Consider the following 25707-nt stretch of genomic DNA (forward strand, 5'->3'; position numbering starts at 1 on the left):
ACATTTGGTGAGTTTTTGTTGGTGTTTTCCCAAGGAAGTGAGATACATGAAGGACCAGGGTTCTGAAACAGTATTGCCAATCACCAGTATTATGGTCCTGCTCAGGCAAAGGAATCTCTCCTTCAACCAACTGAAGATGTGATGCAACCATATAGCAATGTCAGCCATTTATTTTATTTATTTATTTATTAAACTTATAAATGGTGCTATCACCTTGCAGGCATCCAGGCGCTAGGCATCTCAGAGGACAAAAAGAAGTGTGTCAGATACAAGGCAGAAGACTATATCTTGGGGAACAACCAAGATTTCAATCTCCTTCTCAATGGGAGGAGCTCCTTGATTTGTCTAACCTCCCACGGGAGTTCATTCCACAGTTTGGCCGCTGCCACCCCAAACGATCTACCACCTGACCTGACTTTCCTGAACCTCGGTCCCTTCACCAGTCTAGCTGATGGTCTATGGGTTGTTCTCCAGCTTGGGCATTCGCTATATAAATCCTACAATCAAATCAAATCAAGCTTGAAATCGATTTTGGTGTCATTGGAGTAGATTTGCAAATTCATCTAGTATTGCTAAAGGAGATGCACTGACAAGTGTGCATAGATATTGTACAGTAATCAAGAGGCAGGTGATCCTTGGGGTCTGCTGTCGTAAAGAAGATTCTACATCAGTAAACCTTATTTTTTTAACTGTGATTGGCAAGGAAGGGTTGGAACAAGGACACGTCAGTTTCAGACTCGCCTGCCCAGTTCATTTCCATTTTCAGGAGGGGTCTATGTGCACTGTGTCATAGGTTCCCAAAAGATCAAAGAATATTAATACAGTGTTTATGTCTTCATCTACAAGAAGAAGGATTGCTTCTCTTATATCAGTGAAGCCTGAGTCTGATCATAAAGGAGGTAGTTCTAAACCATATATTCTTGGAGTACTTAAGTGCCTTTCCATGATCGTGCTGAAGCAGGGTAGGTTGGGATTTGGACAGCAGCTTGCGAGGATTATGTGTGTGAGTACTCCTAAAAATGGAGGACTATTACAGATCTCCAGGAGTATTATTGGAAACTCTCTGAGAATTCTACGAAAGCCGAAAGAACGCAATTGAAATTCACTTACTCCTTGAAGGTTTGAGTCCAGATATTCTTTTTCTGACCAAAACATGGTCAAATAAGGACTACGATGTTGCTTTAATTCAAGTCTTCCCCCCAATTATGCCATTTGTAGGCAAGAAGGTGATAGCGGACGTGGGGAGGAATTCCTGTCATCTATAAAAAATAAGTATAAATGTAGATCCACCAGTAGTCCGGTACCTGATTGTGAGAGCTTAGCCTTTGCAGTTAGTTTTTCTCCCACCTGTACTTTTTCAGGAATCTTAATATATCGCCACCCAGAAGGGTTGGGCGAATACTGCAAAGAACTCCCTGATATTGCTGCTAACTGTGCTAGTCTATCATTACATTTTTCTATCTTGGGTGATTTTAACCACATGGCTGCTAGGCGTTTTCCCGTCCTGCGCTGAAAAAAAAAATGACCATTAATCATGACGAGCTGGCCTTGTCATCCGCGCACGGCAGGTAAGCGCCATGACGAGCCCAGCTCGTCATTAGCTTCGAAGGGGTTAATATACATTTTGATTATTTGAATTCCACTGTCACTCAGGACCTTATTGATGGTCTAGAAACGTTTCAATTTAAGCAAATAGTGCACGGTCCCACCCATTTGCTTGAACTCTTATTCACTAATCTTCAGGATTTTATAATGGCTGAATCCACTCTGGTTCCCTGGTCAGACCACTTTATACTTTCATTTATCTGGACACCACAAGATTTTCCACGGCCCTTCACCAGAACTAATAAATGTGGTCGCATTTGGTCTAAACTCTCTGTTGAAAGTTGGGCAACCAAGTTAAAAAACTCTATTCCCCTACGACATCCCAATCCTACAGTCGCTAAAGACAATTTTAATAGTTGGCTGGACTCCTCCTTGGATTCAGTCCTCCCGAGGGTTAAATCTTGTCATCGAGTGGGACCTAACAAAAAACCTTGGTATTCTCAGAAACGTAGGCAGCTCAAACAAGCGTGTAAACAATATGAAAGGAAATGGAGGAAAGATTTTACAAATATTGTAAACTTAATTATAGAGCAGGACTTAAACTTTATAAAAATTAGATAAAAGCTGATCAAATAAGTTTTTAACATGAAAGGATTGTTTCCTCGTCTAACTCCCCTTGGGAATTTTTTTAAATTGCAAAACCTCTTACCACGCCTCCAAGCCCCCCATGGATCCTGACAGTGCCCAACGGCGATGTGATGAAATAGAGAATTTCTTTTCCACCAAAGTCCATAATATTTACAGGACCTTTTTGCAAACTAATTCTGGTACTGGCCTTCCCCCCTGTAAACAGCAAGCAGTTCTGGAAGATTCCCCCCCCCCCCCTTGACTCTACCCTCTTTGCAGGGACTTCTTAGACAACTAAAATCAGGCTCTCCTGTTGATCCAGCCACCCCGGCCATTCTAAATCTGGTTTCTGAAATAGTCTCTCCAGTGATTCAGGACGTGATAAACACTTCCCTTTAAATGGGACAGGTTCCCCCTTTATGGAAATAGGCAAGGGTTAAAGCTCTTTTGAAAAAGGCAAATCTTGACCCTGAGGACTGGGCTAATTACCGGCCCATCTCCTTGCTGCATGGAATAAGCAAACTTGCTGAAAAACATATTAACTCCATATTGGCAGCTTTTCTAGAGGAAAACAGTTGTCTTCAACCCACTTAGACAGGTTTTAGATGCCAACAGGGTACGGAGACTGCTCTACTTGCTGTGATAGAAGAGTCTAGAAAAATCTTGGACAATGGAGGTTGTGCTGCTCTCATCTTGTTAGATCTCAGCGCAGCCTTTTATACCGTTAACCACCAACGTATGGTCCAAAGACTCAGTGAGGTGGGGGTGACAGGAATCGCCCTGAAATGGCTGCAGTCCTTTCTTGAAGACAGATCCTTTTCTGTCTACGAGGAGGATGCTTCATCAGAGCAGATCCCTCTGCAGTGTGGAGTCCCCCAGGGCTCTTCTTTAAGTCCCACCATGTTTAATATCTACATAATATCTCTGGCAGATGTGGTGTTTCCTTGGGGGATCCACATCGTCACCTAGGCGGACAATACCCAGTTTGTGGTTTCCCTCAGTCAGCAAGATAAATCTGTGCCTGGTTTAACTTTGTGCCTTGAGAAGGTATCTGAATTCATGGACGAATCATTCCTAAAACTTAATGGAGCAAAGACAGAACTACAGAATGGCCCCTGGGCAATTCTGCCCCCATGAATATAGATCTATTGTGGCCCAGTTGCTTACGTCCCCCTCCTGTACCTAAAAAACAAATTAAAAGTTTGGGAATTTGGTTTGACTGCAATTTGGATTTTAAAATACAGGCTCGTAAAGTCACAGCAATTTGCTATGGACTTCTTAGGATGTTAAGGAAGATCCTCCCCCTTCTTCCTTTTGATGCCAGATGTAGATTAGTCCAGACACTTATATTGTCCCGCCTCGACTAAGCGAATGCAGTCTATTTGGGTGCTCCACTAAGAACCACTAAGATACTGCAAACTGTTCAGAATTGTGCAGCCCACCTTCTAATGAATATCCACAAACGTTTCAGACAGCCCTGCCCTTGGTTTGTTGCATTGGCTCCCTATCCAGCAAAGAACTAGGTTTAAGGCTATGTGTATTGTTCACAAATTTATTTCTGGGAAGGGACCTCCGCTGTTCCAGTCAATGCTGCAATTATACTGCCCCAACAGAACCCTGAGATCCAACAACAAACGACTACTCGCAGTTCCTATGATCACACCGTCACGAACTGGAGGTCGGCGGTTTTCCTATAATGCAGCCAAGTTTTGGAACCAGCTTCCAGAATATTTACAACTGGAATCTAGCTACCTTAAATTTAGGAAGCAGCTTAAAACCTTCCTCTTTCCGTGATCAGTCTATGTTTTCAAGGTGTCACAATAAGCGCTGGGATGCCCTTGGGTAGCCATGCGCTATATAAGTGTGTATTCAATTCAAGTCACAGCTGTGAAGGGCTTTGCAGATCGCAGCTGGTCATGTTCCCAGGCCATACAACAGATACACTTTTTGTTAGCAGAAGTAGGAAAAGTATTAGGGTGAATTAGAAAACATGCTAAATAAACAGAATCGGGGTAGCTCTGCCGTGCCATAGGTGGCAAAAAGAAGCCCAAGTTGTTTTTAGGGGCACTGTGAGGGTCTTGGCAACTTATTTACTTATCATCAGTGCTTTAAATGGAGAAAAATAAGGGTTGGTGCTCACTCCTCTGTGTTTTGGACAAGTGTGGAGCCAACAGCGGATCAGTGCAGGGCGAGGAGACAAACATTCAGTGAAGATTCTCTCTCAGTCCTCCTCTTCTAATCGTTTAATTATTAGATACATTATTTCTGCCCACTCTCCTTAAGCTTTTCCTCTTAGCCTCTCCTTTATTTCCCAGGTATATATTTTCCTTTTCCTTTTTGGTATTTTACCCCTCTTGATTTTTCGCACCACTCCTTTCTTCCACCTTTTAATTTTCCCTCAACTCTCTTACCACTTTCTTCCTTAACCATTATTACTTTTCCCTACTTAATCTTTTCTGTAGTCCTATTCTACACATGTCCCCTCTATTTTTCTTTCTTACATGTCAGACACCTTCTCCAGCTCCTCGTTGCCCTTTATTTACTTTCTGTTAATATGTTTCTCCTTTTGTATTTCTCTCTATCCTTGTAATGACATGAAAAATATTACCCCTCTTGTCCTTCCAGTCTTTCCTTCTTTCCCTTCACACCTCCTGTTCTACCTTGACTCCCGTTAATCTCTCACAGGAGTCCTGGTTTACACGTGTTACGGGTTATGTGACTCAGCTGCAGAGAGCAAATAAAACCAAGGTGCTTGTCTAAATTATGGGTTTTTAAATATATTTGTTGGGGCCTCTCCAGTCAGTTTATTAGTTTAGTTATTATAAATTTGATTTTTCTGGAAGGTAGTTGATGATTACCAGACTGTTTTCATTCAATTAATTTAGTTTTTTGCTGCATTTGGTAGCCTGATAATGTACTTCATGGCTAAGCACTTATACAGCCCCAAAGGCGAGACATATTGGCTATGCCAATGCTTGTTTAATATGTCCTACACATCTCTATGCCGCCCCTCTCTTGGATCTTCATCACAGATAGGGATAGAGTGAGAAACACATATAAAGAGTGGTTTAAGACACGCTCGGAGCTCCAGACGTGCTCCTTAGCACCTACCAAGCTATTACAGCATAGCACTTCGCTTTGTGAGCATGAGACATAAAAATGCAGGTTTTGGAGGCAGAAATGTATTACTGTGGTGCTTGTTGAGTGTAGAGATGGCAGGAGATGGGAAAGCTAGAACATACCCCTGAGACAGTGCACAATTAGTGCTATCACATTTTGTATCTCTTTGCAGATTAGACTTTTCCTTTCTTCGTGATTAATAATAGCTTATACTTCCACACTATAAATACTCTACTTAGCCTGATTCCCCAGAATCTTCTTTGATATATCCTTAGAGCTACCTGCCATTAAAGGCCTGCTCCAGTGTTAAAGGCGAGAGCTGAAGGCGAGGGCCTTTAACAAGGCTGCGGGCCTTTAATGGTCAGTGGAGCCCACTACGGAGGTCTCTAAGGCTATTAAACATTCCGCTTCTAGAGGGCAGAATGTTCAAATTTGTAAAAGAAAGGCCTCTCAGAGCCGAGGGAGTTAACATCCTATTGGGCTCCGTGAGGCCTTTGTTCTTGCTGTGAACAAACATTGGAATGTTGATGCTCGGCTTCTACCGGCCATTAGAAGCCAGGAGCACGCCATTGTCTTCAATGGAGCGCTCAACATTCCAGTGTTCTGATAATGTCTTTGGAGAGCTCATCCTCTGTCATACCATCTTCACCTTTATCCAAGCCCTTAGGCTACTGTTCTAGTGTTGTGGCTTTTTAAAGTTTGGCCTTTGATTTGTCTGATGTTGGATAATAGGCTGTGGATGCTGATGATTTACGAGGATCTTATGCTGAAATTGTAGCCACTCGTTGGAGGGACGCTTGGCCTTACTCTTGCAAAAGATTATCCTTTGAAGGACTGCAAGCAAGTTAACATGCTGGAGCTGGTCTTTGGTGACAGCTCAATTTGCTGTTCTTTTACATATTCTCTGGATCTATGTCCTGGAATTAAGTATTTGAAGGAGTTGGCATGGAAAGGCAGATTAAATTCTCAATCATGTTATATAATTGGAACCTGGTTCCTTGTTTTTAGGGAATTTGGGTACCCATGGAACAACCTATGCATTGGCGGTAGAACACTGCTTAGATACGCTATAAAAGCAAAATACTTTGAGAACTTTCAATTCCAGCAAATTGATATTAGAATGGAAATAAACGAAAAATCCGGTGTAATGTAAATAGGGAAAACAACTCTAAATGAGGCAAAACATGCAGGAAATTCCTATAGTGCGTGTTATGTGTCATTTGTGGTATCGGTAGTTACCGAGTGTGCTATTACCGCACAAATAAACAGACAACTCATCAAAAATTCCTAAGGCGATTGCTCTGTGACTGCAGGACACGAAAATGTAGGTTTGACAAAGGAGAACTGAATGCAGGGAACAACCATTTTTTTTACACACAGTGGAACTAACATTGTCTCCCTAGTGCGGCCCACTGAAGAGGTGACACATGTATGGTGTTAATGTGGCCAAGGCTGATTAGTGCATATTTTATAAATGTTTAACTCAGCCGTATGTAGTATAGTCGACTCCAGTTAGTCATTCACCCTAACATATGTGGGGCACTGTTCCAAGTCACTATATACATTTTATATATCATAGTGCTACTGTACCTCTCATGCCCCAACTTGAGTCCTCCTCATTTTCAAACTGGCCAAAATTGGTAGCCTAGACAAGAGGAAGAAAAGGATGATTATAGAGCGGTATGTCGGTTTGCAAAATTCCAACACACATAGGGGACACAATGTAATTTGATTTGTGTTCACTAGTTACAACATTAGTGTGAGCTATGCGTTAAACACTACAATGCAGTTTATGCAAACTTTCCTTAAGAACACTTATGATGTTATTAAAGACACTAAAGCGAGTGTTATGTACTTTATTTTCTTTATTCACCAGCATGAATACAAAAAGTTATTTTCCACCAAACATACTGTATGGGAGAACCAGAAAAGAATGTCACTCTTCCTCTGCATACTACCAGTCAGCCTCGCCAACCAATGAGCCGTAGTCTCCTCTAAAGGCAACGAGCCATCTTTTCTTCCCTTTCACCAGAGCAAAGCTTTGGGCCTAAAACACCCAGAACAAAAGAACAGAATGCTGTGGCAGCCCCATCTGATAAATATCAGATGGTGGTTGTAGAAACTGGAGCTGAAAGCAATCACAAGCAGGAAATTCTAAACAGAATGGGTTGTCAATAGCAAATTTCGGAAATTCTAAACAGAATGGGTTGTCAATAGCAAATTTCGGAAATTCTAAACAGAATGGGTTGTCAATAGCAAATTTCGGAAATTCTACACAGAATGGGTTGTCAATAGCAAATTAAGGAAATTCTAAACAGAATGGGTTGTCAATAGCAAATTAAGGAAATTCTAAACAGAATGGGTTGTCAATAGCAAATTAAGGAAATTCTAAACAGAATGGGTTGTCAATAGCAAATTAAGGAAATTCTAAACAGAATGGGTTGTCAATAGCAAATTTCGGAAATTCTAAACGGAATGGATTGTCAATAGCAAATTTCAGAAATTCTAAGCAGAATGCGTTGTCAATAGCAAATTTCGGAAATTCTAAACAGAATGGGTTGTCAATAGCAAAGTAAGGAAATTCTAAACAGAATGGGTTGTCAATAGCAAATTTCGTAATAGGAAATAATACTTACCTCTGTGCCTTTAATGCTATTAGGAATCTCCTTCATACTAGAAAAATTCTAATTTGTGGCAAAACAGGATTGGTGGAAGCATGTTCATAATAGTCACCAGAAGCGTGAATCATTGGTTTACCTTAGAGTACCTCACAAGCCAAACAAATCAGCTGACCAAAGAATTTCACCCAAATGGGATTTCAGTCAAAAAACGGCTATCAAAGGTAATTACTTAAGCCTACTTGAATATGCCGCACCTTGTAAAACACACATTGCCGATGCCATTTCTAAATGAAAGCATGATTGTGCATTTACAGAACATACAGACATTTGCTCATATATATGTATTTATTTGTATGGAAGTATATTTAGTAAAATATATCTATATTCATGTATTACTATTTAGTCTAAGGAGTTCAGCTTCGCCCTTCCTGAAGTCTTTCATGCTGGAATCCCCTTCATACAGCTCCCATTTAGGGGCACTGAGTGTGTCTGGAGCATCCCTGAGATAGGAGGAGGCCCTTCCAACGCACCACTGTCTACTAATATTGTCCTCACACTTGTCCTTTGTGTCGGCACATGTCGTGTATTGGACTAATGGCCACGCATAGTTCAGCAGATGGGCCTGGTCTAGCTGCATGTTTCATACACTCACATGAGGCTAAAAGATATTATTTCAAATTTAAACCTCTGCACAAAAATCTCCATCCCAAGTGCCACAACCTCATCAGAAACTCCCCTTAGTTAAGGTAGTGACTGAAAAGTGATAAAACACATTAGGGAAATACATTTCGAAATCACCCCAAAAACATGCAGACGCCTGGTACCCAATAGTTAGTCCCATCACTCTTGGAGGGGTTCTAAAGCATTTGTCTAGTTATCTTTTTTGTTCTTTTATTAACCCAGGGCCTCATAGAAGGTTTCTTGTTACTCAACGGTTATAGTAATATAACTCCTAGAGGCCCTTTCACAGCACCTTCTTCTAGGCACCAGCCTTTGCTCTCATGTGTACACGTGTATTTTCCAAAGAGACATGAAAATACACACAGAAGTGCGATGGTTAGGTGTTATGTTGATACTGTCATTGGCAGTGCTGGCAGGGTATGGGTGGTGCAGGCTCAGTGGCCTTCCGAGAAGGGTTTTACAAATTAAGCCCTGGCTGAGACAGAGGGCTAGCTTGCTTCTCCAAGTCAAAGCAGGAGCTGAGCTATCAAGGCACATTCAGAATGTGAATGGCACAGGAACCGCCCGGTAAAGCATGTCACTTTCATATTGTAAACACATTATTTATTGCACGCCTCTGTTAAACCGCAGGTTAGGTTTTTCTGTGGTTTGCATCCTGAGCTGCATTTCTTCAAGGGGGTCTTGGAGTTCAAGGTGAATAAAAATGAGGCAGAGTGAAGGACAGTCTTTTGCACAGGATTATATATTGTTGTACACTAGGAAGTTGTGATTTGATCTCAATTGTCCGATCACACAATGTGTATTCAGCCACAGGATGACGCCTCTCAAGGCGGCAAAGGGCAGTGCCTGGTGCTGGTCAGTGCCCGAGGCCTGGAACCAAAATGGTATTTTTTACGTTTTGAAAAGCTTTCTTCTGTTTTGGGAGGCTGCTTTCTTTGCAGTATGGTACAAATGGAATGAAGGATTGATTTGTCTAATTATCCCAGGCCTGCAAGGGTTAAGAACTGTCTTGGGTGCCCAGTCTGGGTGGATTTGGAAAGCAATGCATTCTGTAGTCCTCAGTCGCGGTTACTGTCGCCTCCCTCTCACTCAGCGCGGGGACACGCCGAGATGGTGTAACCATGCGCTTTATAAATGTCTTTATTATTAATATTAATGGCAGAGCGCTGTGGGGACCCACGAGCCTTGATGAGTTGAAGTGCATAGCCTGAACAGTATGGCGGTTCTACTTTTGTGGGATGGGTTGATGTGAACTTAGAGAGGAGCATTTAGGTTTCAACTTGTGAGGTGCACTGAGAGAGCAAGGTGGAGGCCCCAACCCCCAACCCTAAATGTGTTACCGTGCGTTAACTGAGCAGTAAAGTGTTCCCAGAACGGGTGGTGCAGACGTACTGTGGCAGGGCAGTAGGGCGGTCAATATTCAAAAGTGGATGAGGAGCATTTGTCGAGCTGTGCCCTTGTCCCTACGTTTAATGGATTGAGATGCATTTGCGGAGCTGTCAACACCAGCTAGTTTCAGGAGCCTTGAGAGAGCAATGTGTTAGTTCCAGCACTGGGTGGAGTGAGGTCCTTTATGAGAGCAGTGTGTAGACCGTAGAATTGAGTGAGCCGCGACGCGCTGGTAATACTAAGTAATAGCGTCACTCTGGGTGTTTTATGGTGCCCTGACAAACCAGAGCTGTGGCAGTTTGGGTTCAGGTGCACTCACTGCAATAGAAGTGCAGTGCTTTGTCCTAACCTTGAGATGAACTTTTAGAGTAGTGCAGTGATCCGTGCCGTGGTTACGGGGGAGTGGTAGAGTCGTTTGTGGGATTCGCCCAGAGTGGGGTGAAGTGGGCTTCACTGGCAGAGAGCTGCTCTAGTTCGTAACGAGGACAAATGTGATAGTAATTCTGTTCTGAACTACTTAGTTGGTCAAACACAGATTGCATTTGAAACCATTCAATAGGTTTAAGGCATCTGCTGTAGAGATTCTTATGTACCCAGCATCTTACCTTCCACCCAGTAAAGGCAGAAAAAAACAACAGGTTATTAACGCATTTGCTGGTGAGATCTGTGTGCAATCCAGTGCATCACTGACTTGTCCTAACATAGCAAAGAGGTAATGTGCCTGTTGTAAAAGTTGAAAATATTTAACTCTGCAAGGTATAGATCAGTCTTTTGGGTTTTAACCTGAAATCTCAACCCTATCAGGATTTTAAGTATTTCAAGACTACACCTTCAGAACTGGTTTCTAAACCTTATTGCTTTTTCACCAAATTCTTTATCAAAAACAGCTCTAAAGCATGCCATATTTCCCTCCATTTTAGATTTTTCTTGTGCTTTCCTTGAGTAATCTATTGTTTTTAATATAAACTTAAAAGGGGCTTACTTCCCGCCTCCTCTCTTTCCTGGCTTCACATTGGCTCCAGTGCGTGCCACTTTCTTTTCCTCCATTTCTATTGTCTGAAGCATATTTTCCTGCATTTACCAATGCTTGTTCCTCGTCTGCTTCTCTAATCAGTTTCCCGTAGCCAAAATACTGCTAGCTTGTGCTTTGGTGGAACTATTTTTTCATAAAGTTTTATCACTTTCTGCTTTTTCTTCTTGAAAGAGATTTATACAGCTGCAAGTTATCACCCGGAGAGATTAAGTGATTTGCCCAGAATCACAGGATGTTGCGCTGCCAAGACTAGAACCAAGCTCTCCTCTTATTGTATATGGAGCTGCCTGCTGTGCCACATCTTTCACACTCCCGTGATACTTGTTAAGGAGCTCCTTCCTTCATCCCGGACAGTGATTGATAAAAACAGCTTATTATTCATCACATAGGTGAAACCGAGGTATTACCAATGCTTGTATCAAAATGTTCTCGGGGCAGAACCACCATGAGCCCTCCTTGTATCATTTTGGCATGTTCACTTCACTCGCTCTTTAAGACAACCTCGTCCCCTATGTATACGCCTCACCACTTTAAAAAGTCACCAGCAACCACAACCTGCATTTCCAGCTTTTTATCATCTTTAATATTAACTACACCTGGACATAAAATGCACCACTTTGGATATTTCAAACTACAAAACGTCCCTAGGTCAGCACCCCCCCCCCCGCACTCTCCATACCCTTCTGGACAAATTTGTAACCTTGGGGCATATTACCAACAAGTAGCGATATTTATCGCTAACTAGGCTTTGCAACGATTTTTTTATCGCTAAGCATCGCCGGAAATTATCGCTGAGATAACTTGCTATTAGCAACGTTTATCTCCAAAGCGATAATTTTTCCGGCGATAGCGTGAATATCGCTGAGAATACAGCGATATTCACACATTAGCGACAAAATGCTCTTAGCCATGTTATCCACCTCTCATTGGATAACATGGCTAAGAACTGGTCTGAGCAGGCGTTAGTTTTTGGCGATAGCGAGAATATTTCCATCGCTATGCCCGCCTTGCTAATAGACGATAGCGACTGCTTTCAGTCGCTAACAGCTTGGGTACGCCCACTTTGCATGCCATTAGTGATAAATATCGCTGACATGCAAAGCAGGCCCCAAATCGCTCGCTATCACCTAAAAGCTGTCGCTAACATCAGTTATCAACATCTTGCTAATAGAGCAATAGAATTATCGCCGCTTACCGAAAACCGGCGATAATTGCCTATCGCCCCCTTTGGTAATATGCCCCCTTGTTCCTCAGATTCACTACCAAATAAAAAATAGTATGTCAACCCACTGCATTTTTGGTGATAAAGCGTTGCCTTTTTATCCTGCTGAAATGATGGTGCACCTTAGTAAATTCCTGGTTTTGAGTGTCACAAAAAGGACTATTAAGTGTTTTCGAATACAGATTTTATTAAAAATATAAATCCTTTATTGCTGTGAGTTTTCTCAGAATGGTATCTAATGGAGAAACAGAATTCTATGTCAGTGTACAGAATAACAATGCGAGGCTTTCCTCTTTTAATTTTCTTTTTGGGAACTAATGAAGTTCACTTTGATAACAAGCAATGGATCCGAGGGCCATATTATCAAGACTGGGTGATAAAATTATTGCCGCTTTATCGGCAGGAAACTGCCGCTAAAGTGGCGATAATGAGCCTGATAGTATGCCCTTGTGAATTCCCATAGAAGCCCAGGCTAGATGTCTAACCTGGGTTTCTATGGGAATTCACAAGGGCATATTATCAAGCCCATTATCGCCACTTTAGCGGCAGTTTCCTGCCGATAAAGCGGCGATAATTTTATCGCCCAGTCTTGATAATATGGCCCTAAATTCGAGTTCCACTATCTGCAGTGAATAACGCTTAGTTCTGTCTGTTGTAATATTAACTAAAATGAAATAGTGCCATCTAGTGGATTACTAGTGTTCTGCTGAAGAACTGTCCAACGTTTGAAAACTGCAGAGCACGGATAAACTGACTGGTTTATCCCTGGGCACTGAGACACAAATAACCCATAGGTAATCTTTCTATGTTGAATGTATAGAGGTTAAATAATTTTGCGGCAGGGAGGGTCAAATTATGCGGAAGGGCTGAGTAAATTATGCAGCAAAAAGGCAAATTATGCAGCATTATGCGGTACATTTTGTGGTGGTACACTTTATTATTTTGTCATTTTTAAGCTTGTTAATAGTGTCTAGGCATTATGTGTGCATCATTAGTACCAGCTTAGCACCCAAATACAGCAATAAGCAACAGAAAGGTGACCAGTTAACCTTTTCAGAGGGCCTTCCACTGTGTAGCAACATGTGTCGGTACGTTTTACTAACTTTTGAACCGTTTGAGCTAAAAACTATTTTTTGTTAAAATCTGCAGATTATGCAGTAGATGGTTGATTAGGTGGCAAATGTACAACTATGCGAAAATCGCAGGTCCCACACAATCACATAATTCCAGTGGAGCTGACTATACGTTTAACTAGCACTGTATCACAACAGTTACATTTCTTTTAATGGTTCACTTTATCTGTTTACAATCACAAAATTCTCGAGGACAGAGCTTCCTGAAACTACTGCCCATCATGCTTTCTGACAGTAGGTATATTTAGATTCCAGAGTTAGTATTTACAAATTGTGTATATATGTAAGCACAGAATGTTAGTAGAATGGGGCACAATCTTGCAAAATTATGAAACATCCCCGAAGAGAGCACCTACCCTATTCAACCCATTTTTGCCATATCCAGGTAGAGAAGCAGATTTTGAGTATGGGAAACCTACAACAAAGATGGAAAACATTACTGGCAAAACAAGCAAAACATATTACTGCAAGCTCTCCTTCCATAATTACAGCCTCAGTCCAGAATATAAACAGTTGGAAACATTCCTGAGTAAATGTATGTTTTGTTACTCATTTTCTATTTGTGTGTTATATATCAATCTCAAACTATAAACAAAAGATATAGAGAAAGTTTAACTCAAGCTATATCTGTCTCAATAGAACAAAATCGCATTGTAAGAATTATTTAAAACAACAGCTAAATAATGATTACTTTACTTACAAAAAATGCAGCAAGCAAGATCACAGGCCATACCTTACGTGCATTGTGGCAGACCTCCAAATGCAATCATTTTGGTGCAAGATTCTCAAACTACACCGCTTCCTCCCTCTTCAGATTCCTTAAAGCCTTGAACCCCATCACCTAAAGTGCAGAGGTGGGTAGAAGATTCACTTCTTCCTCTCGCCTCTGGATCCTGATTCTTGGCTTCTGACTGCTCTTTCAGACTCTCTACCTCAAGCTGACACTTTCTGAAGACAGGGCAGAGGTTGTTATTGATGTAGCTGGTACAGTGGCCACTTCACAGTGACCGCCCCACTTTAGTCGCGCGACATCAGGGCTGCGGATGGGCCATGGAAGGGATGGATACGGAGACCAGGCAGGACCAATGGTGGAAGGAGAGGACTAAGAGAACATGGCAGGAGGTTAGGCGAGAGCGATATTCTTGGGTAAGAAAGCGCCTGGTGAGGGAGATCCGAGGAGGTCAGTATGGAGTGGGAAATAAGAAATTCCTGGCCGCAATGGGGAAAAGTGCTGGTTAGGGGGTTTTGCCAGAGAGGGACCGGATCAATGATCATGGCCAGAAGGGGAGCTGTGAAGGGAAGTGATGCAAAAGACGTCAGACCAGCCAGGGATCAGGGTAGGAAAGAGGGAGTGAGCATGGTTCTGTGAAGGAGCCTCTTATGGCTGTGTGACTTGTTGAGGAGTGGGTGGAGATAAACGCGTTGTGAAAGGTGAGGTTATTGGACAGTGGTGGCTGCTAATGAATAGTACTGAAGGGGAATGGGTCCAGGGGAGGGAGGGATTAAAAAAATGCACTTACCTACTGCTGCCTCTCCTCCGTCCTTCTGTCGACGAAGCAGGAAGCACATAGGCTCCCAAACTCCCCTAGCCAATCCCAGCGCTGCTGTTACCAGCATGACAGCAGCATCGTGATTGGTCTGAGCACCCTGATTCGGCACCCAGACTGGGAATGGGAGTCTGTGCATGTTCTCCACCCAGAAATACTAAATGTGCATGACCGTCATGCGGACTTAGAAAGTGCCCACCACTCCTTCCCCTGCTGGCTGGGATGACAGCCCATCCCCCCCCTTGCACTGCACTGCACCTATAATGCAACTGAACTGAGCTAGTGCAGAAAAATAAAATGGTAATAACATTGTGTGATTATAATTTTATTTTTCGTTTTTGCACAGCTCAGAGAGCAGTGGGTCAACGCTCCTCCGCCTAAGCGAAGGAGCCGCACATTTTTTTGGGCGCTCACGTCATGGCTTTGTGACTCTTTTCGAGACACTGCTGCATTAGGTCCAGGCGGATGTTAGAGAAAGTGATGACTCCTGAAGTGCAACGCATCATCCTACTAGTGTTCGATCTGACACAGCATCTTGCAGACCATGGCGTGCAAGAGAGGGCCTAAACCAGCAGATGACGTGTGACACAGTGGAAGGTAAAGTGAGAAAAGTGTAGGCTATGAACTGTCTCCCAAGTCACAGCTCATGTGCAGCCCTAACCTCTGCTCTCACCATCGCACAAGCACTTGAAAGCAGCGCAATGCCGGAGAGTGTGCGCATTCCCACCATGCACTCTGCCTCCGAGGCACAAGGTTGAGAGCTCCTTGGGTAAAAGTCATTGGAAGTTGTTAGGCAGGGGCTCTGCCATTATGTAGGCAGGTATGATTTGCATAAAGCCTGTTAGCAACAAACATCTTAGCACTCAACTTAGGCCTCTATTACTGCAGGGTGCAAAGAAGGGATGGGTACAGAGCTAGCAAAGTCTAAATGTATAAATGTTACATTTGTTAGAGTAACGTATAATAATATGCCGGATGTCTGAGCATCTACAGGCATACAGACATCTGGCAGGCGTGGGTACCATTTGCTTTGTACCATTTGATGCATTTAGACAGATTGTGTTAATTTGCTTCCATAGACTTGAGCCAGTGTTTGGAGTAAATCTGAACCTTTTTATAGGATTCACAGGACACGCCGCGAGAACACCGGAGAAGCTGCAACAGTTGCAGCGCCCCTGGTGTAGCACTAAAATTCTTTTGTGAAATCAGATTGTTTACCAAATGAAGGCATTTTCACATCCTAAGTGTAAGAGATGTAGAATTGCACAGACAAAAACACTGTACAATAGTGCAACTGTAATTGAAAACTTTTGTTTGCGTGCGTTAAACATTTTCCCCGTCGATAAATACATTTTCCTCCGTGCCCACCAATTGTGGAGATGTTCCCTCTCCATTCCCCTCTGCACACAGACTAACTCTTGACCGTGAGAGGAGTAAGACCCTGACTGTGTGCAGAATGGGAATGTGCCTCACAAGTATTACACACAAGTGAATTGTTTGGCGCATCTGGACCAAAACGGATTTGTGCCGGCATTGAACACCGCCCTAAATATATAGAAGCTATTTTCGGGTTCAGGCTTACGCACTACAATGCTGGGCTCAAGTGGGATGCCTGGTGGTGGGGCTCAAAAAGGCTTTCAACTCGCTGGAAGAGGCGGCTCCTCCATGTGGGCAGAGGAGCGTCACCCCACTGCTTTCTCGCAGCACGAAAAGCAGAAACATAAAATGGTATTATAAATCCTGTTCTAGGGCAGGGGAGGAGTGGCTTCTCCACTCTGTTGGCGCTGACTGCTTGATCGGCCTCAGGGCCGACCAAACTAGTCATACGCATTTTGCCGTTTCTCCATGTGGGCTGCTTGCAGCCTACATGGAGAAATGGCCTCTCCATGGACGCCTGTGTGGTTGGCATCCCAACCAATCAGGGCCGGACTGGCCGTAGCGGGCACCGGGCATTTCCCCGGTGGGCCGCTAGGGTGTGGGCCGATTTTGGGCCCCTGGGGTCATTTATGTTAAAGGGCCTGTAACAAAATTGTACGAAACCAGCCCTGGCAAACAGCTTGGCCGCTCCCTGGGGGTGCCGGCCGAGCTCTATGCCAGGGCCAGTTTTGGTTCCCAGTCCGCCCTGCAACCAATCACGTCGCTGCCATTGCAGCGTTGTGATTGGCTTGGGAGAGGGGGGGAGGCTGCCTGCTTCCTGCGTGGAGCAGAGAAGCTGTGACGAAGTGGGACGATGCAGGACCTATTTAAAGTTATTTATTTAAAATAAATCACACCCAGCGCGAACTCCTCCCCGCGTGACCCACTCCGCCCCCCACCTGCGAGTCATGCCTGCCGCAACTGCTTGCTGGCATGGTCGCTCTTTTTCTCAGCATTGCATAGATATCGTCTTAGAGCTCGCTTTATACGCCTGGTGTAGTTACTCTACGCACAGCCTCTCATCAAGGTCAGGACTGGCTCAGTCATATCTGAGTCGATACAGATTGGCTGCGGCACCCAGCAGGGAAGCCCTCTTTCACCTTTGCAATTTTCTCTGGCATTTGAACCATTGGCTGTGGTGCTTTATAGATGGGGCACGGACTGGGGCACACAGCTTTGCGATGGGTTACATGTAGTGTCTCTTTATACAGATGACCATCTTTTGTAACTCTGGGATGTTCACGCTGTACCAGATAAGATTGCGGAAATACTGCATCAATTTGTAGGGCCTCCGAGTAAATTGGAGGAAGTCCAGCTTATTTCCTTTCACGTCAGACCTGCCAGGTCTTGCCTTTTATAAGATGGTAATGCCCTGGCAGCCCGCTACGTTTTGCTACCTGGGTGTTCGTATATATCGCTACACAGACAATCTGTTTGACGGCAACTTTTTGCAAATGCTGTCCTCCATTTGGACCCAGATAACATTCTGGGGGACGCTACCGCTATCTGTGATGGGTTGGGTCTCACTGTTGAAAATGGTAATCCTCCCCAGACTCCTGTACTATTTTTCGAATTTACCCATCTAAATACTGGCTGAATTCTTCCGGTATTTGAACGTAAAATGTGCAAAATAATTTGGAATGCTGGGCGCTGCAGGGTGGTAGGAGCATGCAACAATACACACTTGGGAGGCGTGTGTACTGGGTCTATTCCCTAGAACCAAAAAACACACTTCACTTCCCGATTCCTTGACTTGGGCTTTTTAACTGACTGGTGGCTCATTACTTGCAGGTTGAGGTCCCCAGATCCTCCCCCAATCAAGGCCTGGATACAATCATTCCTTGTGTGGGCGCACATGGAAAGTAAAGCACTTCAAAGGGAGGACACCCTCGGGTTGCACAAATACCCAGTAGCTCATAATTGGGACTCAATACTGGCAGAATTCAGATCATCGATACAAGACCTAAAGGACGGCACTCACGATTGATGGGGGGAGTTGGCGGGCGTGGTGATTTTTTCATGGTGGCTGGGACATTAGGGGACTGACTTACCTCTTCATTGGTTGCACCGCTTTAACATCAATGATCATACACACACACCAAAACTGGTGTTTATGGGTTAGGGGGAACAAAATAGTTGTGAATTACTGTACTTGTAGACTCCAGTTGGTCACTGTTAGAATTGAGGGTCTCTAGTTGGCAATGGTTTGCACCTTTTTCCAAGTAGGGACCCTTCCTTCTAGTCAGGATAAGGGAGTTACACTCCTAAAATAACCCCTGCTCACCCTGTTGGTAGCTTGGCATGAGCAATCAGGCTTATCTCAGCGGCAGTGTGTAAAGTATTTGCACATAACCAACAGTAATACTGTGAAAACACTACAAAAGGACACCATACCAGATTAGGAAAATATCCATTACTATTTAATATCCAAAACAAGACCAAAATGGTAAGAATCCAACAGACTGTACTTACAAATATATACTTTGCAAGATATACGTGTACCATTGTTTAGTGTTTAGCATTTTTTTTCTTCCGTTCCTTTTCTCAATTACAAAGGGCCCGATTCCCAGAGTGAATTTAAGACTAAATCCTAAACTTACTACTATTTGGTATTCACAGAATGCACTTACTACTTTCGGGATTCACAAAGTGAACTTACTACTTTCGGGATTCACAGAATGAACTTACTACTTTCGGTATTCACAGAATAGATTTAAGACTACTAACTTTACGTCCGCACTCGGGCCGGGAATTCCAGCCCGGAGGGGGAGTTTCCGGCATGGGGGCGGAGCTTACGGCCCAAAGTCGGAGCTTCCGGGCCGGAGGCGGAGCTTGCGGCTTGGAGGCGGAGCTTCCGGCTCGGAGGTGGGTATTTAGCCACGGCTGAAATCTCCACCTCTGCGCCGGAAGCTCCGCCTCCAAGCTGCAAGCTCTGCCTCTGGCCCAGAAGCTCCGCCCCAAGCCGGAAACTCCGCCTCCGGGCCGGAGTTTCCGGCCCGAGTGCGGACGTAAAGTTAGTAGTCTTAAATCTATTCTGTGAATACCGAAAGTAGTAAGTTCATTCTGTGAATCCCGAAAGTAGTAAGTTCACTCTGTGAATCCCGAAAGTAGTAAGTAAATTCTGTGAATACCAAATAGTAGTAAGTTTAGGATTTAGTCTTCAGTTCATTCTGTGAATCGGGCCCATTTACTGTTTTCATTTCAAAAGATTTTATTATTTTGAAGGAGCACATAAGGAAATAAGGTACAGACATTAGTGATACCATTGGAATCAGATAACAACAATCAAAATATGAGGCTCAAAAGTAATTAGCACGAGACACATTTCAAATACATCTAGGTCTACCGAAGTCAGATAAATAAGTCAATTGAAGGAGAAAAATTAATATACAGCAGACGTAACTATCAAAAGTAACACTATCAGATAGGGCCCATTTAATGTTTATTTAATTTTGGCCTCTCTACCAATTCATTGTAAAGCGCTCTGATATCCTTCGGGATCTTGGTCGGGGGTGTCGGCAGACTAGTAAACAGTACCTTTTGCGTTGCCGCCGACATGTTGGTGCGAGCCAGTAGTGGCAACCGTCTTGGTTGTGATGTGAAGTGAAGCGGTGCAGCATGCGGTGCCCTCCAGGAGCAGTTCAAGCAGTGGCTCTGTGGCGGTCGTCCAGCGGCATTGGTGAGACCAGGGCTATGAGACGGAGTGAGGTGGTGCTCATTGCGGTGACGGCGGTCACGGTGCAAGCGACAGGGCCGGTTAGCAGGAGCTTGGGTCAGTCGGCCCAGACTGCATTGTGGGAGGAGGCGGTCCATCGTGAAGCTTACGAGCGGAGTACCCAGCCATGATGAGGTCGCGGGTGTTGAAGTCAGCAGGCAGTGACGGCACCGGTGTGACCAGGGAGGCAAAGTGTAGTGAGGCGATGCGGAGTGTGGTGCCCACATGTCATGGTGTAAGCAGCGGCTCGGCAGTGGTGGTGGTCGTCATCAGTGAGACCAGGATTGCGGTGCAAGAAGCGATGGTGCCCTCTGCAGTGCCTTCAGGACATGGAGCCAGCGACAGAGTTGGTTGCCATTTTCCTTCTCTGTGGAAATTGAAACAGCGGTTCCAGAAGTAGTACCCAGATGTTGATTAAGTCTTTGCAGTCCCTGAGACTTCAGAACAGGAGGCAAGCTCTACTTCAAGCCCTTGGTGAGACTCAGCACAAGTAAAGAAAGTTCAGTCAAGTTCTTTCACTGCCCAAGGCAGAAGCAGCAACTGCAGGCCAACCCAACAAAACAACAAAACAGCAAAGGGGCAGCTTGGCAGATTCCTTGATTCCAACGAGTTCTAAAGTTCTGGGGTCTGCCCCAATATTTATACTTAAAATTCCTTTGTTCGCTCAGGCAGAGAGTGTCTGTGCTTAGTCCAAACCAGTTTGGTCCTCTATGATTCAGCTTCCCAGCTGACACCATTGTCTAAAGCAGACCAGGCCCATTCAGGTGCAGGGAAGTCTCCTCCCTCCACTCTAAATACGGCCTGGGTCTATTCTGCCCAGCCCTGACTCATCCAGGAAAGGTAGGACACACCTTGACCCCCCCCCCCTCCCCCAGGGCCTGTCTGAAGAGAATGTACATCACCAGCCCCTGTCACTCCAAAGCCAGACAGTCAATCAACAAACTCAGGAGTGGCACACACGATGGCTAAGCAAAAAAAAAAAGACCTACTTTCCAGGCATACTAAACTCCATTTCCCCATCTTGTCCCAATGGGAAGTTATGCTTATAAGATGTTATAAGTAAAACTCCAATTCTATTCTATGGGACATACAGTCTATCCATTGTGAAAAACAAATTCACTACCAGGACATGCCACACACACACCAGTACATGTCCTACCTTTAACATACACAGCACCTTAGCCACAGGGGTACCTTCGGCCTACCTTAGGGGTGACTCATATGTAAGAAAAGAAGATTAGGGCCTGGCAAGTGGGTGCACTGACCAGGTGAACATGGCAGTACCAAACTGCATGCAGTCTCTGGAGTGGCAGGTCTGAGATATCTTTACAGGGCTACTTTTGTAGTTGGCATAATCAGTTCAGCAGGCCCACTAGTAGCATTTGATTTACAGGCCCTGGCATTCTCAGTGCACTGTACTAGGGACTTACCAGTAAATCACATATGCCAATCATGGAAACACCAATCCATAACACAATTTACAACAAGAGCACTTGCATTTTAACACTGAACAGCAGTGAGAAAAGTGTGCAAATACACTAAACCAGCAAAAACAGTTAAAACCGGGAGGTCCAAAAGCAAAAAGACAGGGGAAACACGCCAAAAAATGCCAGGTCTAACAGTCACTTTGGTTGATTCTTCTTCTTAACATAAATCAAAATCTTGCAATGTATGCTATGTCAGAACGTTGTTTTGATGATTGCACTATATATATGTACATTGCATACTTATATAGACGGGAAGGGGGCAATTGCCTTCGTTACTCCTGGCCCTATGTTGAAAATGTAATTTGCTGAATTTGACATATCAGTTATATGCTTGCTGTCGCAGGAATCTGGAGGTATGTCTCCTGTTATATTGTCTTATGAGCTGTTAATGCACTAAAACAACGCAATTAAAAGATTCAAACAAAAATGAGTGAATTATTTGGCATTATAACTTCATGCAAAAGCCATTTATTCATTAAAGTCCCATGTAGTGGCGCAAATGACTTTGTGAATCGGAACCATTTTGTTCAGTTAGAGTAAAAACGTACCAAAGACTGGATTAGCTGGACACATTAGGTCATATGAAATACTATTTATTACATTTAAAGTACATAAAAATGGTGTTACTGCTACCTCTGGCTTTACCACATACAGTCATAATTAGCATTTTACTTTAACATTATCTCCCTCTTGTGTCTTGTTACCACAATAGGATTTTACTGTCTACTGCCAGATTATCATAGTTAGTACACAGTAAATGTATCACTCTAACAATGGCCCTCTCAACACTAGATTATCAAACAAATTATTCCAAAATCTGAGCCCTCATGAGGATTACTTCAGTCTGATTGGGGGCAATGCCGCATCCGATAGCTACTGATGGGGCATGTGCTGGGACAGTACTATCAGCCTCACTCCGACGTCTGCTTCTCAGAATGGGGGACAATGCGGATGTTAAATGCAGTAATTGCTACTGGTAGCGGGCAAGTGCACAGCACACAATCGGCATTTGTATGACATTGAAGCTCCTTTCAGTAGGCTGGAAATGACTTTTAGGGTAGGACTTTTACAATGTCACACTTTTCAGCCATTCCGATCCGCAAAACTCTGAATAATACAATTTCTACCACGTTGTACCAGGCAGAATTTGTTTAGAGAAAAAGTGTGGTGTTTTTGCCTTACCTGTAATCCTGAATAGGCCAACTCAGCATTACTGAATGATGCCAATATTCCTGAAATTTTGATGATTTCTGTCTTGATTTGGTAAAGTAGATGTGATGGTTTGCACTACAATAACAGGTGAAACTACACTCAGCAATCTAGCGTCTCTAGTGACATCTTTGCTCCTACTTGCTTTAACCTCTTCAGTGCTCGTAGGCCCTACAATGACTGCATCTCTTTGGTCACAGTACAAAGTAAAGCTTACGTGAATAGTAGGGGTCCCCCTGAACCCGCTGCGAAGCTTCTCTGTGAGTCCCGGGGCTCTGAGTCAGCGACTGCGAATCCACCTCTGTGGCAATGGCGCGGGCTTCCATCTCTCCTTTGAGGATCACCCAACTCGTTTTCACCTGAACCAAGGAAACAAGAGGCATTTCACAATGTAGCTCTGAAAAGAGGTCTCCATCTTATGAGAATTGTCTACCCATCAATTTCAGAGGTCCATAGATATAGAATTGGACCCACCGGCACGTGACGAGGACTAAAGTCAAGCTGTCCAGCCTGAGTTACAATGTCTTAGTTAAATTATGGTAGGTAGTTGCTGTGGCGTTAATGCTATTTCTAAAAGTTGCAGAGCCCTGTTGCAGCAGGAGCACCACTAGCAGAAACCAGACTCTGAAAGGGTAGGAAACACCTACGATTGAGGCAATACTCTGTGTAGTGGATACTTTCCATTATGTATTTGCAGATCACATTACAATTTTGGATACTGGAAGAAATCAGCTCTAGGGGCTCTAAGTTGGGTTGTGCACCAGTAGTTTTCAAAAACAAGTTGGACGGACCTGTCTAGCAGAATATCCGACACTGCAGTGTCCGGCACCGCAGGGGTTTGCTAGAAGAACCCTCACACACCAACCTAGTTGGTGTCATGCTTTATCATCGGGTTCCCAGCTGAGTAGCCGAATGCTACTCAGCTGTGCTGCGACCCCTGATTACAGTGGAGCTGGTTTTTCATAAAAGTGTGATGAAGTGGTGTATTAAAAATATCTCTGGGTCTCTAACTGATTAAAAGTTTTTTATTCTCAGTGGCCCAGGATAAGATAAAAACAAGTGGATAACTACAAGAGACTTTTTTAGTTGAGTCTCAGTTATCTAATAGGTCAAAGTGCACCAGTAGACCAGGATCCGCTCAAGGATGACACAGGAGGATTGAACTATTCATCAGTAGCTGGCAAGACATGCCTTATAGGAAGACGAATCTTGGTGGGGAGAGGTGTGATAGACTTATAAAAGATCTCATGATGTGAAAGCAGTCAGCACGCATTTCATAACATGGTATTCAAAGAACTAGAATAACGCTTCTCAGTCTAGAGTAATTTGGGGCAACTATTGACCAAATATACTGGCAAGATCCTACACTTGCGATCACCTTGGTTTTTGCAATTTATAATCCACATTTATGAACTGTAATACTCAATAAGAAGTGGGACCAACTAGACTTCATCCAAGAGGCACTACCCTCTTTTTTATTTTGTTGTGCTAGTCAGGTGAAGTATGGAACTGTTGCCCATTGAGAACTTTGCCCAAGGTGGACACTATCATCACCCTGTTCTATACCCTGGAGCCGGTAGTTCCATGATACATAAGGCTGCCAGTTCTTTTCCCGTTTGTCATTCAAATAATGGGGAAACACAATGGCAGTCATACCCGGGCATCATCATTTACCTTGCATGCTGCTAGAAGTCCCGCCCTTGGTAATTTCTAAGGTATGTATGTATGTGACTATGTGGAATTTGTGTAACCTAACCAAAAGAGAGCAGAGTGCTGTACAGGGTCAAAGGAAAGCATGTGGTTAATGAGTTACAGCAGTGGTATCTGATTTCTGGGAGCAGAAGTTATGTATGTGGCTTGCTTAACTCCATGTTTGTGAATCAATCATGCATCATCTCTGACATTTCAGTGATGCCTACTGCTGAATGAGTTTTTGGTGCTCCCTCTATGCCCTCAGGGTCGCTAGCCTCTGCCTTCATAGGCCATCAAGACATTGAATATTGAATACTACCGGTGTGACTGCGGGGTGAATGAAGTGGCATAGTACGGTGAGCAGCCTTTACAACGCGGGCATTACCACGCGCTGCCATTACTACACTGCTAATACAACGCAAGTCGTTTCATTTTCTATTCCAACACTTTCCCTACTGTAATGTGGGCTGGAGTTGGAATAGAAAATTAAACTATTCCACTAGCCAGCGCTTACAGCGCAAGTCGTTGTAACGACTTGCGTTGTAAAAACAGCGTTGTAATGGCACGCGTGGTAATAGCCCGCATTGTAGTGTCATACAACCCACAGTACAGGAATGGAGAAGGCAGGACACATGGCATCTGGGATGACTTAGAGTTTGGTGGAGAGGGTACTCCGTTGCAAAGTCCTACTCTGGCAAGAGGTACAGGGTTGCAGCTTTTCTGATGCCACACAGACCTTTATGTGATGCTCTTTAACCCAGATCCAGGTGCCGTTCCTGCAGAGAAAGGCAGGTCTATTTGGAATACCAGTTTATGTGGGTATTTAGTTTTCTTCCTAGCAAAATATAATGCCTGCTTTTCTCTGTGTAAGGCGTTCCTACTAGCAACACTCTTTTCTACAAATGCCCTTTCAAATGTGCTCTGTCCCAAATAGTTACAGCTTAATGTGTACATTTGCCCAGAATCTAGCTCCTTGCAAAAATACAGCCTGTCAAAAGTTAGCAAATATGGCGACCACTTCTAATTAGGAAAGTATTTTAGCCAAACAATGGCCTTATTACTTGAAGTTTCTCTAGAAATAGTTCTTTTTTTCTGCTACAGTCCATGAATGTTTGTGATATGTTTTAAACAGAAATAAGAGCAAACACGCCATAGAACATGTGCCCTGAATATCATTATTTTTTAATTATGTTATCTAACAAAGAGACCTTGGTGGTGTGTGCCTAATACATGGAATAACCATCATCTTCATTCTTCATTTAGCTGACAA

The 25707-nt window shown here is 43.7% G+C and overlaps 1 protein-coding gene across 2 annotated transcripts in view; it reads right to left on the bottom strand.

Annotated features, from left to right (window-relative positions):
* ABLIM2 (actin binding LIM protein family member 2) overlaps nt 1-25707 on the bottom strand; it is a 954368-nt gene that overhangs the window by 114482 nt on the left and 814179 nt on the right. For both annotated transcript variants that reach the window (XM_086964134.1, XM_086964133.1), the window contains 3 exons: nt 22963-23104; nt 13728-13786; nt 6878-6937 (listed from right to left, as the gene is read on the bottom strand). In XM_086964134.1, coding sequence (XP_086820260.1) covers nt 6878-6937; nt 13728-13786; nt 22963-23104 — 261 coding nt within the window. The remainder of the gene's footprint in view (nt 1-6877; nt 6938-13727; nt 13787-22962; nt 23105-25707) is intronic.

This window comes from Lissotriton vulgaris, chromosome 3_2 (assembly GCF_964263255.1).
Source record: "Lissotriton vulgaris chromosome 3_2, aLisVul1.2, whole genome shotgun sequence".
Taxonomy (NCBI): domain Eukaryota; kingdom Metazoa; phylum Chordata; class Amphibia; order Caudata; family Salamandridae; genus Lissotriton; species Lissotriton vulgaris.